This window comes from Ictidomys tridecemlineatus, chromosome 5 (genome assembly GCF_052094955.1).
Source record: "Ictidomys tridecemlineatus isolate mIctTri1 chromosome 5, mIctTri1.hap1, whole genome shotgun sequence".
NCBI lineage: Eukaryota > Metazoa > Chordata > Mammalia > Rodentia > Sciuridae > Ictidomys > Ictidomys tridecemlineatus.
The window spans coordinates 150,824,761-150,841,805 of record NC_135481.1 but is presented as its reverse complement, the minus strand read 5'-3'; the positions used below and the strand labels follow the sequence as shown (position 1 = coordinate 150,841,805).

The 17,045-nt window shown below is 39.0% G+C and overlaps 1 protein-coding gene across 6 annotated transcripts in view; it reads right to left on the bottom strand.

Annotated features, from left to right (window-relative positions):
• Positions 1 to 17,045, bottom strand: part of Fan1 (FANCD2 and FANCI associated nuclease 1) — a 33,506-nt gene that overhangs the window by 13,395 nt on the left and 3,066 nt on the right. For 5 of the 6 annotated variants that reach the window (XM_013356304.4, XM_005320061.5, XM_040275933.2 and 2 more), the window contains exons 3-9: positions 15,915 to 16,055; positions 13,608 to 13,809; positions 11,656 to 11,889; positions 6,921 to 7,052; positions 4,955 to 5,063; positions 3,465 to 3,584; positions 345 to 509 (exon numbers count right to left, since the gene is read on the bottom strand). In XM_013356304.4, coding sequence (XP_013211758.2) covers positions 345 to 509; positions 3,465 to 3,584; positions 4,955 to 5,063; positions 6,921 to 7,052; positions 11,656 to 11,889; positions 13,608 to 13,809; positions 15,915 to 16,055 — 1,103 coding nt within the window. The remainder of the gene's footprint in view (positions 1 to 344; positions 510 to 3,464; positions 3,585 to 4,954; positions 5,064 to 6,920; positions 7,053 to 11,655; positions 11,890 to 13,607; positions 13,810 to 15,914; positions 16,056 to 17,045) is intronic. The other variant, XM_021722839.3, reaches the window with a different exon arrangement.

The window sequence follows — 17,045 nt, the reverse complement described above, 5'->3', positions numbered from 1 at the left end:
GTTCTGAGCTCCTGCTCAAAAGTTCAATCACTTAATTCAGGTGTGACCACACCAGCTGACCCATTCTTACTGGGGAGAGAGTATTAGAGTGAAAATGGGAGCAATGGCCATGTCATTATCCAAAATGCACATTAGACTGTTCCATTTCCTAATGAAAATGCACACTAAAACTGTTCTTAGGTTGCTTTCAGTCAGAAAAACAAACAAGTAAACGTGTTTAAATCCAAAGCACACAAAAAGGGCTGAGGAGGATGCTCAGTGGTAGAGCATGCACTTAAAACCGAAATACCCTGGGTTCAATCCAGTACTCAAGACAAACAAAGCTCCCAAAGGAAACTACTTACATGTTTAACATCTTCGACAGCAATTTCTGGCAGCTGATGAAAGAGGTGCTTATACTTTTTACAGCTTGGAGACTCTCGCAGGCGCATGGCTCTCTGATAAAGTGAAAGACGGTGTCCTGTCCTTACCTCTGGATCTGCCAGCCCTTTAATAATGCACCTGATAGCCTAGTAAATAACATGTCACATATCAAGATCCTAAAAAACCCTATGGCAGCATCTACTTAACAGAGTAAGAAAATTTCACTACTAATTATTCAGTTTTACTAATATGCAAGTAATCAAATAGCACTTCTAGAGATACAAACTATTTTCTTAGATCTTATTCTGATATTTTTAACATACAGATTAACTATAATCCTCATTGTTAAGTGCAGGAGCACAACCAGCATGTTATTCATTATTCATGGGGACAGAACATCCCATGGCCCCTTCCTCACCAAGAGCATGCCCCTCAGGACATCCCTGTATTATGGGCTAGAAAAGAATTTAGAAGAACACTTGGGTCTATAGTTCTCAGAATTTCTTCTGGGTGAGGGGGCAGTGAAAGAAAATGTGTGTCCCACCCTTGATCTACAAAATGAGATGAATTCCACAACAGGCACCTAGGAAACTGACCAGTCAAAACTTCTAGGTGGCTCTCATGTAGAGTCAGAACTGCAGAGCTGGGCCCAATTCCTTATTTACAGGAGAGGTACCTAGAGTTTGGAGGAATCTAACATGTTTCCCAAGGTTGTTCCAAGTTGGACAAATAAACAAAGAGAAATACTGAAAACTAGAAAAAGGTACCACTTTATTCCTGTTATGATTGGTGAAATCAGAAAATAACAAGCGTTGGCAAGGATATAGAGAAATTGAAATCCTTGTTCCTTGTTGGTGGAAATATAAAAACTGCAAACACTCTGAAGAACAGTTTGGCAGTTTCTGAAGCAAAAATAAAATTACCAAAATGACTAAAAAAATCCACACCTAGGAATATCCCAAAAGAAATCAAAACAGGGACATAGACATACATTTGTACATGCATGTTCATGGGGGCATTAGTAAAAACAGCCAAAAGGTGGAAAGCAACCCAAGCATCCGTTTATAGGTGACTGAATAAACCAAAGGAGGTTTATATACAATAAATTATTTATAATTCAGCCATAAAAATGAAGTTCTGACATGCTGCAACATGGATGAAGCTTGGAAACATTATGCTAAGTGAAATAATTCAGACACAAAAGGGCAAATATTGTGTGATTCAGCTTTTTTGAAATATACACAAGAGGCACATTCACAGAAAGTAAAGTGAGGTTTGTGGAAGGAGAAAACAGAGAGAATTTACATAATGATTACAGAGTTTCTGTTTGGAGTGATAGACACTAGAGTAATGCTTGTACAACATGGCATAATCAATGCCACTGAATTGTACACTTAAAATTTGTTAAAATGACAAATTTTACATATGTTACATATCTTACAGTAAAAAAAATAAAAAAGAGAGAAAAGAAACTTAAATATCAATGAAGGCTCGGGCCATGAGGAATTGAGGGGATAAAAGGAGTCAACAGTGAGAATGGGCCATCTGAGAGTGTTCTGTACCTTGGCAGGAGACAGCAGGCAGCAGAGGCCTGGAATAGGGAGGGAATAGCCAGACTAGCTCCACCCTGGCTCTGGGGCCCCTGGCTGGCCCCTGGAAATCTGCAAGAATAAGCACTCTTGCTAATGGCTTCTGCTCTAGGGACTGACATAAAGCACATAAGGAATAGTAACATGATCATGAGGCCTGTGAGTGTAGCCAGTGAGATTGCTGAGAAAGGTTAAAAGGAACTATACGTTTCTTACTATCAATCAAAAATAAGCTCAGGAGCCTATCTGCCCCTGTGACTCTGAGGGAAGGCTCCTGTGAGCAGCACTGTGAACCAGGGAGAGAGCTGCAACATCCTTGAGCCTTTACTATGAACAAAGAAAGCAGCAGCAAGAGCACAAGCTCTGTCTCTTTCACTCTTAGTGCTGGGCCAAGAGACGCCTTCTCTTGCTACTGTAGCCTCAAAGAACACTGGCAGGAAAGGGGGCACCATGCCCACCTCCACAACAAAACAGCTTCCAGTGGCTTTTCACAGGTACCTGAGGTAACAAGGCACTTTTTCAGTGGAAGGCAGCAAAAACACTACATCACAGTTCCACATTCCATGGCCAATTTTTTCCACTCCTGTATCACCCTGATTCATTTAATATGCCACTGGAAAAAACAAAACCTCCCAGAGGCACAGTCCCCTTCATTCAACTTGAATTCAGGCTGGAATGTAGACAGGGAGGGGGACCCGCAGGCAGCAACACAAAGAGCCACTGTTGTTGCCTGGCTCAGCAGCAGCAGCTCTGAAGCCCCACCCTGCTGGATATAGTGGCAGCAGAATCCCTCTACTTCCAAGTCCCCAAGATGCCAGAATAGGGAGCCCTGGTGCCCTCAAGAGGTGGTGGCCTGTTTACAATTGAGACAACACATGTCCAAGGGGCACAGCAAAATACCTCACAGAAGTACAAAGAGTTACTCATAAAGCACTTGCAGTTAAGATAAGGAAAGTAACATTTCCATCAGGGCAACAAGCAAATAAAATCACTATTTCCAAAACAAAAACATTACCTTAGGTACTGGGGATGTAACTTCCTGAAAATGCTTGCATAGCATGAGTAAGGTTGTGGTTCCATCCCCAGCACCACCAAACAAAAACAAAACAAAACACACTGTCGTGAAGGCAGTGTTGAGAACTGATCATCTCCCTTGAGTTCTAGATCCTAACTCCTGAATCCCAACACAGTCCACTGTGAACCCATCTTCCAAATAATGGAAGAGAAGATAGCAGTCTCCTGTCTTTAAAGGTTGTGTTATTTCTACTTGGATTGAAACAAGTCAGACAAAGAATGTTAACAAAAAGAAATAAATATTCTAATTATATTCAGAATATAACAGGCTGGAGGTATAGCTGCGGGTATAGCTCAGTGGTAACTGCTTGCATAGTAAGTGCAAGGTCCTGGGTTTGACCCCCAGCACCAAAATGAATGAATAAAGTACTTAATAATTTATCATATTTAAAAAACTCATTCAGAAGTAACAAAAGCATTGGGTATATTCTTGCATACCGGTTCCAAGCGCTTCAAGTGCTGGTGTAAGTTAAGAGCCAGTCGATCCCACCATCTGCCTCTGCTATCAGGGCAATAAATTTTCTGTGACAAAAGGTTTTCAAGTTCCTTAACAGCTTCCTATTGCAATAATAACAGAGAAAGCCCATTAGACTTAAAAAAAAAAATCAACTTAATTTTATTTAGAAGACAACATGACTATAAAGTATATTTATAATGCATATCTTTCTAAAGCCAAGGATCAGAGCTGACAGAAGAAGTGCTTGGAGATGCCCTTCTGCAGTAGACACGAATTCCCTGAAGTTTCCTTGTTTTACAGACAGGTCCTCTACGGGCTAGCACTGAGTTTTTGGTGGTTGTGGGTACCGAAGGTCATTCTCTTCAAGTCACACTGGCCAGCACAGAAGCAGACACACTATGCAGGGCTGAAAAACTTACATACGTATGGGAACCCAGCAGGTCAGAGGACCCACAGAAAGAGGAATTTAAGGCAGGCAGGCCGGTGATAATGGGTGTGCTCATCCAAACACTCCACTTCAATAAGAAGACTCTCTGGTCAAGATGTATGTAGACTCTTTGGTCATTCTTTTTTTTGGGGGGGTGTGGGTAGGGGCAGCAAGTACCAGGGATTGAACTCGGGGGCACTCAACCACTGAGTCACATCCCCAACCCTATTTTATATTTTATTTAGAGACAAGGTCTCACAGAATTGCTTAGTATCTTACTCTTGCTGAGGCTGGCTTTGAACTAGCAATCCTCCTGCCTCAGCCTCCCAGGCGCATCACCACATCCAGCTCTTCGGTCATTCTTAATTTTCTGTGGTTCATATCTCTTTCAAACATGTAATGTTTACCCCAGAAAAATACAAAACTCCTGTATACATGCAATTCTGGGGTTCACAGATACCCTAAAACTCATCATTGATACCATTTGAGATTCACAGATCCCAGGTTAATACCCAGCTTAGTATATCCTCTTCACAAAAACATCATTCTTCAACAAAAATATCAAATACAACAAAAGGGAGCTCTGGCAACTTCACTATGTTTAGTATGAAAACCCAATCATGTTTCTGATTTGTAACTGTAGATTATTTTCAGACAATCCATGGCACCTGACAGGGAAGCTTAAGGAGACTTTAGAGTTCCACCTCAGTGATTTGGGGAAATCTCCCAAGTCCAAGTCTTGCAAAGTCCTGAAAGAGATTGAGTCGTAAGCTGTAGAGACTTGTCCATGATCCCTACTGGGCTTTGTCCACGACCATTCCAGTACAGTGACTCATTAACTCAGGAGCAAACAAAACAGCTGTTGGTCTTCAGCTGTCCTCTTTCTACTAACCCGAGAGACAGCAGGTTACTTACATTAAACACTCTCATTGTGTTACTGTGTGATGACCGTGTATGCAGCAAAGCAGAGAGCCTAGCAGGTTTCCTTCACATGTTTATTGCTGCCATCTCAGAATAGGGTAGGGGAGGGACTGGTGCTCTAACCTCATACATGTGAAGTCTCTGCAAGATTTCAACAGTCCGAGACAAAATCCTTGTATATATCCACCCAACAGTAAAACACCGAAGAAAGAGTGGTAACTCCTCATGGTATCTAAAATAAAAATGTATACCATTAGTTTTAGTTTATTTGTTATATAGAATTATAAGTGAAAAGCAGATCAAATTCCTATATTATTTTTTATTTCGTTCTTATCCTAGGGATATGAACCCAGGAATACTCTACTACTGAGCTACAACCCCAGCCCTTTCTATTTTTTACTTTGAGACAGGGTTTCACTAAATTGCTGATGTTGGCCTTGAACTTGGGATCCCCTTGCTTCAGCCTGAGTAGCTGGGATTCTAGGTATGTGCCACCATACTCAGCTGAATTCTTGTCTTTTAAGTATTCTAAAATTGTATACAATTTCTTACACCACAAACCTACATTCTCATAACTAGTCACCCTATCCCAGGTCACTCAGATGGCAGACAGAGATGAGAACAATATGTAATATTCTAAATCAAGGTCAGCAAACCCCAGCCCACAGGCCAAACCCAGGGCCAACTCCCTAATTTTCTAAGCTAAAATGGCTTTTACCTTTTTAAAAAATATATATTACAAAATGTATTTTGTATTTCCTTTTCTGTATGCGTTGCTATTACCTATTTTTGTTTTTAACCGACACATAAACCCACAAAAACTGTACAAGTTAGTGGAGTACCATGTATTGTTTCGGTGACCATGTAAAATCAGGTTAAACATACCTATCTCTTCAAACATCAATTACCTGTTTATGAAAAACACACTCAAAATCCTTCTAATTTTTTGAGATGAACGTTCAAAATTTCTTTCTTTTTCTACTTGTTTTATTTTTATGTGGTGCTGAGGATGAAACCTAGTGCCTCATGCATGCTAGGCAAGAGCTCTGCCACTGAGCTACAGCCCCAGCCCACAATCATTGTTTTCTTTATCAAGCTACTTCTTACTGCTATCAAACTATAACTTAGTACCCCTTGGTCAACTTTTCTCCAGTCCTTCCTCCTCCTAGAATTTTACCATTTTAAATAAAATACACCAAAAGGAGAATAATACTCCAAGGCATGTGAAAATTAACATGGAACTCAAATTTCAGTGTCCACATATACAGTTTTCTAGAATACAGCCATGCTCATTCATTTCTTTCTCTCCAGTACCTGTTTCTACACAATGGCAGAGTAAAGTCGCTACCACACAAAATCAAAGCCTTGAGTATGAATTCTCTGGCCTTTGGTAGAGGAAGGTTTTCAGTCTGTTCTACAGTAATCTAACTTCCTGACTATGATTTTCATTATAAATGTTTCCTAAATGTTTTTCTGAAAGAGGCACTGAGTAAACCTAATTATTTTCTGATCACCATACAACAATAAAGGAAAACATTTCTTAATAAATACCAAAGATGTTTAAAATTTACTAAACTAAACAATAAAAGATCACGCTTTGTGCTCTTGGAACTTTCAGTGCTCACTTACACTGTCTTGAGTTTTCACTGCAAAAACCCACCTATTACATGCCACATCTCTGTCCTGCTGCTGGTTTCCCCATCATTTAAATTCAGCTCTCTGATACTCAGGGAAGCCAACACGCTTAAAGATGGCAAGCTAAACACTGAGTAAGTATTCACTTGAATGTCTATTGTTCAAGGATCTGAGTTATATAAAATTTGCTTAACTCTTCACGGGGAAAACATTCAAAATCCAGTAGAAACTTACAGCTCTACCCTGGTTTGACCAAAGACCAACTGGAGGATAATATTCATGAATAAAATTACCTTGAGTAGTTGGAACAAAATGATCAACAATAAAATTTGGCAGGTATCTTAAAAAAAAAAAAATCTTGCTAAAGGTCTGGCTCAGTGGTAGAGCTCTTGCTTAACATGTGAGGCCCTGAGTTCCATTCCCAGCACTGAAGAAGGAGGAAAAAACCTCTAACCTTAGGGAAGGGTGATTTTTCAGTTTGTTCCAATCCCTTTTTGCACTTTGAGAGAGCTCCTTAGCTTCTTCCCAGTTCCCACTGGCCATCGCGGTAGAAATGTCACTCAGCATGTGCGCAGCTGCTGCATATCTGAGGAAAAATGCCATCCAAATTTCAAATGTTAAGGAGTGTTTCCATAAAAATTACTGCATCCTAGCTGCTAGATCTAACTCTGAAGGATAAAAGTGTGTTTTGTTAAAATGTGAAGGTTATTTAAATTTTATTCTAGCACTAATTTAACATAACTGGAAAGGCCCTAAAGAACTGATATAGGCTGCCCAATTTACACTGTATGATTACATAATACATTTCACTGTATAAATGTGATGTGATATTCATCAGTTCATCATTCCTATGTTTTGAGATTCTTCCATTCATTCAACAATTTGGCAGCCACCAAATAAACACATAATTGACTTCAGAATTATAAGAAGATGTCAATTTGATAATTTAATCATTTGTAGTCAAAGGTAGCCAGAGGCATGTATTCCAAGTTAAGAGAATTACTTAGAGGTTGGGGCTGTAGCTCAGTGGTTGAGCGCTTGCATAGCATATGTGAGGCACTGGGTTTAATCCTCAGCACCACATAAAAATAAAATAAAGGTATTATTTCCACCTACAACTAAGAAATAAGTGTTAAAGAAAAAGAATTACTTAGATTATTTTGAATATAACTAGGAATTCACTGTAGGAGACAGCAATGCTGAAACTTTATAACACCAATTAGCTGAAAAAATATGACTTTTCATCACTTTTCTAGATATCAAAATTAAAAACATTTGACCAGTGGATTCCATAGCACTTTTGGGTACATATTCACTGTATTTGACTCATGTCTTAAAGCATGTAGTACCAGTATGTACAAACACTACACATTAAGAGGAAAGGAAAATGACTCCAAATGTAAAAATCTGCTTACAAACTCTTAGATCTAATAATTTCATGACTTTGCAAATGGATAATCCTGAGGTTAAAAAAAAAAAAAAAAACAGAAATCACAACCTGCTTGATCCATACTCTAATTCCAAGAGGCCACCTGAAATCAACCCTGTCAAACTTCACCCATCTCCTTCCATCAACACCAGGCCAACCCCTGTCACCATCTGGACTCATCATGTAGTGCCTATCACTTATCGGACTCAAACTGGAACTGCTAAACTGGGAACAGCATTCTCCTTCACATCCCCAGGTTCTTCCCTCCACCCTGCCTTCTTACACAGGACACTCCAATGGTCTCAACTCAGGGCTGGGACACATAGATGAGTCCCTTCCACCAACTGCGAATCCCAAATCATTCTCCTACACACTTGGAAACCCACATTCCTGGGAGGTCCCCTGCCTCCCTTAGGGCATGTGACTCCTGGACAGATTAATTTCTACCATTTTCTGAAACTGCTACCTACTTCCTTTCTCTACCTCTGTGTTTCCTATAACAATGGCCTGGTGACTTTGACATCAATGAGGGCAAAGAGCACTCTTAGATCCTAGACCTTCTCACCAATAATCCCTTTTCCACCTGTCTTCCACTGCCAATGTGCCAACAGCTGTAGAGACTTCTGTCTCCAATCTACATGTCATCCTCAAAAACCTTGACTTTCAGCATTTAATCCACTAAGCAAGACCCACCCCCCATAAAGCTTTCCAGCTCATTTACTGCTGATAATTCCTCCCACTCTCTAAGACCATAGCTGGTACTCTGACCATCATTATCCATCAGTCACAGGTCTCCTGTCCTTACAGCCTGCATACCCAACCAGAGCATATTAGCCTAGCTCTCCCTGAGAAACACGCCTTGTTTACCTGGGCCACAGTCATGGTGTGCACACTGACCACTTCCTCATAGCCTGGGCCCAGGGCTCTGAATGTTGCTGAAGAAAACACATAACCAGGCTAACTGGTTTTGCTTGACTCATCACCACAGATTTCATATAAGCACTTCCTTCCTCAGCTTATCTACCTGCTCCCACCACCAAGGTCAAACTAGCCTCTCTGTGGCTTCTCTTGCTCCCCTCCAACTATGACTCCATTGGACGCTTTGGTTAAAAACAGGAAATGGATTGGCTACCTGCCTAATCTCTTCTACAGCTTCCCACTGCTCAGAGAACAGATTCAGTCTATTCACTAGAGCTTAGAAGCTGAGTATCCTCTGACCCCTGCAATCCTGGTCTGTAAGTAACCTCCCCTTGCACCACTGACCTCTCCCCACACCTCTGGAGCCTTAGCCAGAGACCTCTGGAATTTCTCCAACTCAGCCAGTTCTTTTCTGCCTGAAGGCCTGTGTATACACAGCTCACCTCATCACCTAGAAGCAGGGATCCAGACTCTTATAGTTTAAATATAAGGTTTCCTCAAAAAGTTCATCTGTGAGATAATGCAAGAATGTCCAAAGGTGAAATGCATTATGAGAGATGCAATCTAATGGTGGATTGATCCACTGATGGATTTACTGGGTGGTAACTTTAGAGAGGTAGGATGTAGCCAGAGAAAGTAGTTTATTGGAGGTCTAACTTTCAGGTATATATTTCATCGTTGGTGAGTGGGCCTCTTTCTCTGCTCCTAGTTGCCATGTCCTAAGCTGTTTTCATCTACCTTGCCCTTTTGCCATGATGTTCTGCCTCATCTCAGACCTAGGGTTATAAAGTGAGCCATCAAAATACTGAAACTTCTGAAACCATAAGCCAAAATAAGCTTTTCCTCTTCTAATTGTTTTTATCAGGTTTTTTAATCCCAGTGATGAAAAAGCTGCCTGAAACACAGACCCTGACATGCCTACCTCCTCTCTATTCTTATGTCTTATTTTCCAGGGTCACGTTCCAGGACCTCCCCCCCACACACACACTCTCTACAAAGTAGAATTTCTCTACCTTTCTCCTCAAATGTCAGGACACTTTTCACACACTACAGTTACTCTATTTACTACCTATCTCTCCAGGGAGATGTAACCGCATGATGACAGCAACCCTACCTTGTTCACTGCTGCAATTCTACTACTCAGGGACATAACAGATTTTTAACACTCAACCCATTTTTACTGAATAAACAAGGATCAATTATTTCATGTACAGAAATGAGCAGAAAGGGTTTCCAGGCCACATGTCAAATTACCAGCTACTATATAATATGACCTCTTCCTGAAGTCAATTAAATCTGATTTTATTTATCATGCTAAGGCCCTCTTCATAAGAAAGAGAATTTTAGTTATTTTATTACAACATACCTACTTTCTAGAAGGAATAGGAGATGGCTTATTTCTTCACCCTAGTCCTCTGACTTATGAAATTGTCAACTATGGTTTTGTCAATCACAGGACTAAAAAGCAATTCTCATAGATATAACAGTAAGAATGACAATTACAATAATAACTAACATGTACTAAGTATTTTGCAAAGGTCAGGTGGTGAGCACTTTATGTGTGTCCACATATATCTGTAAGAATATACTATTATTCTCCCCATTTTACAGACAAGTATGCTTGTCTGAGTGGTTTCACAGATCATGAATATAGTGAAACTGAAACTTAGCTTCAAAGTACAGCGCCTCATAAAAGGGAAAAGCACAAAGCCACTAATAACAAAAAAGGTAAAAAGATGTAAGATAACTGAAGGTAGAGTAAAGGAAATAGCCATGTTAAAAGATCTGGCTAAGAGCTGGTCATGGTGATGTGAATGTATAACCCCAGAAGTTAGGGAGGCTAAGGCAGGAGGATGTGGCTCAGTGGTTAAGCACCCTGGGTTTAATACCAGTACCAAAAACAAAAACAAAGATTTGGCTAAGAAAGTTCCATTTGAACCCAAGTAAGATATTAAGCTTTCTAACAGCTAAGGCAAAATAGGCTAAACTCAGTTTACGCTAAACTGATTAAAAACTAATTAAAAACTGAAATTGTTAAATAATTTCAATAACTTACTTACCCTCCCTGCTTTTGGTAATGCTGGGGATAGAACCCAAGGTCTCATGCACATTAGTCAAAACTTCACCACTGAGCTACATCCCCTCAATAACTTACTTTTTCCTCAATAACTTACTTTTTAAAGCACATGGCTATTCTAGACAACACTTAAAAAACTTTCTCAAAAACAATATCTGAATCAATTCAGTTAACTTTGAGTCATAAATCTTAAATCAAGAATCAAAAGTGACATTTTAAAATGCAAAATTTTTTTTATATACAAGTTGTTTTGTTTTTTGTTCTTTTTTGTTTTGTTTTGTTTTGCCTATAAAACCTTTTATCAACCCCTACTTTTGCTGATCAAACCAAATTTTCACTAAAACCATGTACTAACATAAATTAGTAAAAAAGTTATTATCAGCTTTATCTGAAGTGTTATTCCTAGGAAAACATTCATTTTCCACTTATTCATACTAATAACATATTCACAAGGCAGGTTTGTTTAAAAGTCTGTATTAAAAAATTGCTTCCTGCCAAAACTATTTGGGAACATAAGTCAGGGAAAATTTTTGTAGCTCTAACTAAAAACACATTGTTTTTGGCAACCATAACCTAAGCACATTTCTACATTCTCCCTGAACATTGGAAATGCATGTAAGTAAGGCAAAAACTAAAAAAGGAAAACTTCAAAATGGTTTTGGCTTTGAACTTAAATGTTTCTACTTTGGCTGGAAGGAAAAATAATAAAATCTATTAAATTTTCATTTTACACACAGATATTATAGTGAATTAACATCCTCCTACCTGATAAGATCTTCTCTGTCTTGAAAAATTTGTGTTTTCCGATTGACAGTATAACTAGGAAACTCCATTCGGCCGAGATTGACCAACAGCACAGTAGAAAGCTGACCTTGGCCACCACAAGCAGCTTCTTCATCTTCCATGGTGTCTGTCAATGAAAACAGTAGCAAGATCCGGGAAAACACAGCCCTGGGGCCTTTACAGACTCGCAGTGACTGTCCAGCCAAGTCTTTGGCTCTGCAAAAAATATATAATATACAAATGTCCTTCTGGTTATTAAGTATTTAAATGTCACATTTTGCATATTAGTCTCAGGTACAATAAGGTAAATGGCACTCATTATCCTAAACCTAAAGCAAATCTACCACCTCCAACCATGTAAAGCTTAACCTCTCCAGAGCTCAGAGACCCACTTAGAGACACAGGATTGATTGAATTTATGTCTTCAAATGTTTTCACATATTGTTTGGCTCAATAAAAGTGTTTCCTTCCCTAACCACAGAATAGGATGAGGTTTACCATGGTCATGAACACTTAAAATATCAAGAAAACTCATAAAAGTAATATCTCTTCAACATCACTAATTCTCAGCTATTGATTTTGGTAGCTCAAAAGCTCTTAGTAAGGCAGCATCATTTGTGTACCCGGAAATGGTACAAATCTGTACCAAGGTTTGGTGCTACTTACTAATGTACAAAGTTCATTATTTGTGTTATTTTATTACAACATACCTACTTTCTAGAAGGAATAGGAGATGGCTTATTTCTTCACCCTAGAAATAAGTCAGGGAAAACACACTGTTTTTGGCAACCATAACCTAAGCACATTTCTACATTCTCCCTGAACATTAGAACTGCATGTAAGAAAGAAACATCTTCAAATGGTTTCATCTCCATTCCAGGGTCATCTCAGAGACAATTCAGTTCAATTCTGGATGTCGGCAGTGTAGGTTTGAAGGTCTGAATTAAAGACTACGACCTGTAGCAGGGTTTCTCAGCCTCAGCACTACTGTATTTAGGCTGGATAATACTTCATTGTCGGGTCTATCTCATGCCTCAGATGATGTTCAGCAGCATCTCTGATCTCTACTCAATGGAAGCCATTAGCATCAGTATCTCCAGTGACAGCAACCAAACATGTGCCCAGATGATGCCAAATACTCGCTGGTGGTTAAAAATCACTTGAGAACCACTATCCTGGTAAGGACTTCATACCAACTCATCCAGAAGATATGAAACCAAAAGCAGACAGTGCTGCATCCCTGGGAGCACTAAAGAGATTTAGTGCTACTATCAGAGACCTGAGGGAAAAGAGTAGGGTTCCTATCACACCAACATTTTATTGAAAACTATTCATCTACAGAGACTGTCAAAAAGTACCCATTTCTGTTGGCCACAGTGGTACACACCTATAATCCCAGTGACTCAGGAGGCTGTGGAGGAGTCAAATTCATCAATTTAGCAAAGTCCTAAGCAACATAGTGCAACCATGTTTCAAGATTAAAAAATTACCTAAGAATTTACTGTCTTTGTTCTATTGACTACTGTTTTTGGTGCTAGAAATTAAAATGGGTTTTTTTGTTTTGTTTTGTTTGGACACAGGATCACACCCAGGGGCACTTTACTACTGTGATGAATCCCAATCCCTTTTATTTTTTTATTTTGAGACAGCATCTCATTAAGTTACTGAGTATGACTCTGAACTTGTGATCCTCCTGCCTCAGCCTCCTGAGTCACTGGGATTACAGGCATGTGCAACTGAGCCTGGCTAGTATGATCTTAAGCTTAAAATAAGCTAAAAAAGAACCTAAGTTATTATAAATAAGGCTCTTCCAGGCTTCTCAATCTAATTTCAACTGAAATAAGGATTACAATTATAAAAAGCATACAATCTACAATAAGTTAGCATTTGTTATCAACATTTTAAATAATTTTACTCTTATAAAGTGAACAAACCTTTTTAAAATCACTGCTCTGATTCCAGACTGACTCTTGCCCCAAGTGCAGACTGAACGCTGTTTGGCCAATTTGAGAAAGTCATCCACTAGCTGCTGTTTCTGTCCATTGGGATTTACCAAGTGGAAGGTCTTAGCCAGAGTTTTCAGCTCAGGAGCAGAAAGAAGTTCAAGCACTTCAGAGAGTTCTTGCAATTCAGATTCTGAAATAGTTTTTTTTAAAATAAATGAAAAATTGTTCTAAGGAATTTTACTACTTTCTAGTAAGTAGAATAGTAAAAGAAAGAAGGAAGTATAATGCCTTCCATTGTCATATATAAATAAAAAATAAAGAAGGAAGCTTAGGTAGATACAAATAAAATGAATTTTTACTGTATAAAATTTAGGTAGTTTGCCAAAACCCAAAACTAATTTGGTGAGTTTGCCAAATTCTCTCCATTAAAGACCATGGAAGATAGATACATCTTAAAAGTTCTGAAATAACAGAATTTCTCACAAAAAGGAAAATATGATTACAAAAAAGACACATGTGGAAAGCTATTATGGTTTGGGCATGCTGCTCAAATAAATTACTTGACTATATATTCCCTATCTTTGTCATTACAAAACCTCTAAAAGGACTTTCCAAACCAGGTTAGAGTGATCATCCTCTTCTTCCCACAGTCCCTTCCCTGCTCACGTTCTTCAGACTGGAAATCCTTTCATTGGCTCACTCATTTGGCACACAGAAATCATATTCTGCTTTTATGGGCCCCAGACACCACACCAAGCCCTACACATTTGGCCTGGCTGGTCTCTGCCTATAAGGCACTCACAGTTTAAGCAGTGCCTTCTTACACACAACAAATATTACTAAATGTGCACTCATGCTGGGTGATGTTAAGACCTTGGGCACACTACAAGGTATTTTTGTGGAAATTGCCTTTCCACAAGAAGCTTACCTCCTGGCATAGTAAATAAACCAATGATTATATGTTAGGTGGTAATAACTGCTAGAAGGAGAAAGAAACAGGTGAGATAAGGGAGCCTCGCAGGGAGGCTGGCCGTTTCACACAGGGTAGTCAGGCAAATTTCTGATGAGCTAACATAGCACAGAGGTGAATGGAACCAGGAATAAGCCACGTGGCCAGACAATGGAAACTCTCCTACATGGAGGGGATATTGAGGCCAAGTTTCTGAAACAGGAGTGCACTCAGCATGGTGAAGAGCACTGAAGCTGTGTGGCTGCAGCAGAGGGAGTGAGAGGGCAGCCACAAGGTCAGAGAAACAGCTAGAGAGATGTTGCATCATCAGTAGGGCTTGGATTTGACTGAGTGCAATAATGCAACATCTGGGTTCTGGTTTTGTTACTGAAAGGTTATTTAAAGGTAGGTCACAGCAGCAGTCAGCTGGGATGCTGGTCAACCATATCAATTTATGGAATCTGCCCAGATCTTTCCCATCAAGTAGGGATCAAGATTCCCTTTCCCAGGTGACCCTGATGGCAACAACATGTGGGAAGCAATGCTCCATGGAGGGCCTCAGTTCCTACTACCTAACTACTCATATCCACGCTCTTTTGATGAGCCTCCATGACTTCCCCCCATGACCCCCATGTCCACCCTATCTAGCCCCACCCTAACTTCATCTTTACCTGCTGCTCTCCCATAACAAACTCTGCCCCAAAGGAACCATTCGGCTCAATTTGCTTATTTTGCTAAAATGTAAGCAACCTGAATCCAAAGCTCACCAGTTTTCGTTTTCCTCATAAATAAGTTTCCACACAATATCGTGTAGGTAGGTATTCAGTGAAGACTTCTGACAAGACAACCCAGGGTATCACTGGAGAAGACATATTCTCCTTTACTGTTTACATAGGTTTAAATCAATTAAAAATTCTCCAGGCAATCAATGCATAAGAGCTATATGTGTGTGCACATGTGGGTAGATAAAGTTTTTAGAAGAAATACACATTTCAAATAAGCCAGCCTTGTTCTTTTATAAAGATGAAAGAATCTGAGTAAAATTACTCAACTTCTTGCTGGAAAGAAAGAGACAAGGAGGGATGCATTTCTTCTGTGGCACAATCTCTACCTGGGTGATTTCATGGTTTTAAAGCAAGAGCAGACAAGTTTTCACTGTCCTGGTGGTCTTATCTCATCACATGAATAATCTGTTGCACTAAGTTTAAAAACTTGATTTTAAAAAAGCAATTACTATTACCAGGCAACAACCAGGAGATGGCACCATACTAACAGTACCATCATTCTGCAGAAACTGAACTCTTCAGGTTACCATTTATTTTCTTAGTATTATCTACTGATCATACCTATCTGAAGAAAGCCTGCGTGCTTCAATTCTTCAATCACAGGTATTAAGTCTGAAGCAATCTCTTCATATTCTAATTTATTCATCTTAATCCAGCTTAATTTACGTTGAAAGAGCCTTACATATAATTTCTGACCACTAGCTGTGATAAAGTTAAGAAAAATAGAAAAAATATTACTTTTTTTTCTCAAAAACAATATACAAATTACCCATTTACTTTTAAAACCTGAAGTGAGTAAATATACTATACTAGGAATATACATTTTCTTACCTTATGCATAATGATATAATTTCATATAAGTCATTTTACAAAGTTCCAATTTAGTAATGAACATGAGTCATTTTAAAACTTCTAAAATCAAATCCCCCTATTTTCTAGTCAATATTTCTTCTTCCTAAAAGAAACCTTACCTACAATTCTATAGTAATTTTGTTCTCTGCTTTCAGTTTAATACACATTAGTCCATTTAGGGCCAAAAATAGTCTGAATTTTCCAAAACAGTGCCTAGCTTAGATAGGACAGTCATCTCTACCTCAGAGTTCTATTCCAACTTACATAATTAACCTGTTAGGTCTATTTCCTTACTACTTGAATTATTTTTAAATTTCTGCCAACTCTAAAATAATATTATAGCTTTTAAATTTTTCTACATTTTCCTTTCTTTCCTTTAAAGAGGCAGCTTTTACTTAAGACACATTGTACGTGATTCTCCATGGAAAGCAATTCAATGAATTTGTTAAACTTGCACAAGGTAAACTGTTCATATTTTCCAGTTATATGGAGGCCCAGATCCATCAACTACCCAAAAAGTCACATAAGCTGGGCATGGTGGCACACACCTGTAATTCCAAAGCAGGAGGACTGCAAATTCAAAATCAGTCTCAGCAACTCAGTAAGACCCTATTTCTAAATAAAATATAAAATAGGGCTGGGGATGTTGTTGAGTGGTTAAGAGCCCCTGAGTTCAATCCCCAGTATCCCAAAAAAAAAAAAAGTCAATATAATCAGCACCCATCCAAAGAACTGTGGCCAGTCTGGATTAAAGAGCCAATGCGATGCCTTTATGTCCATACCCTGGTGAGAAAAGAATGAGATAGAGGCTGTATGGACACTTTACACAACTTGCTGAGA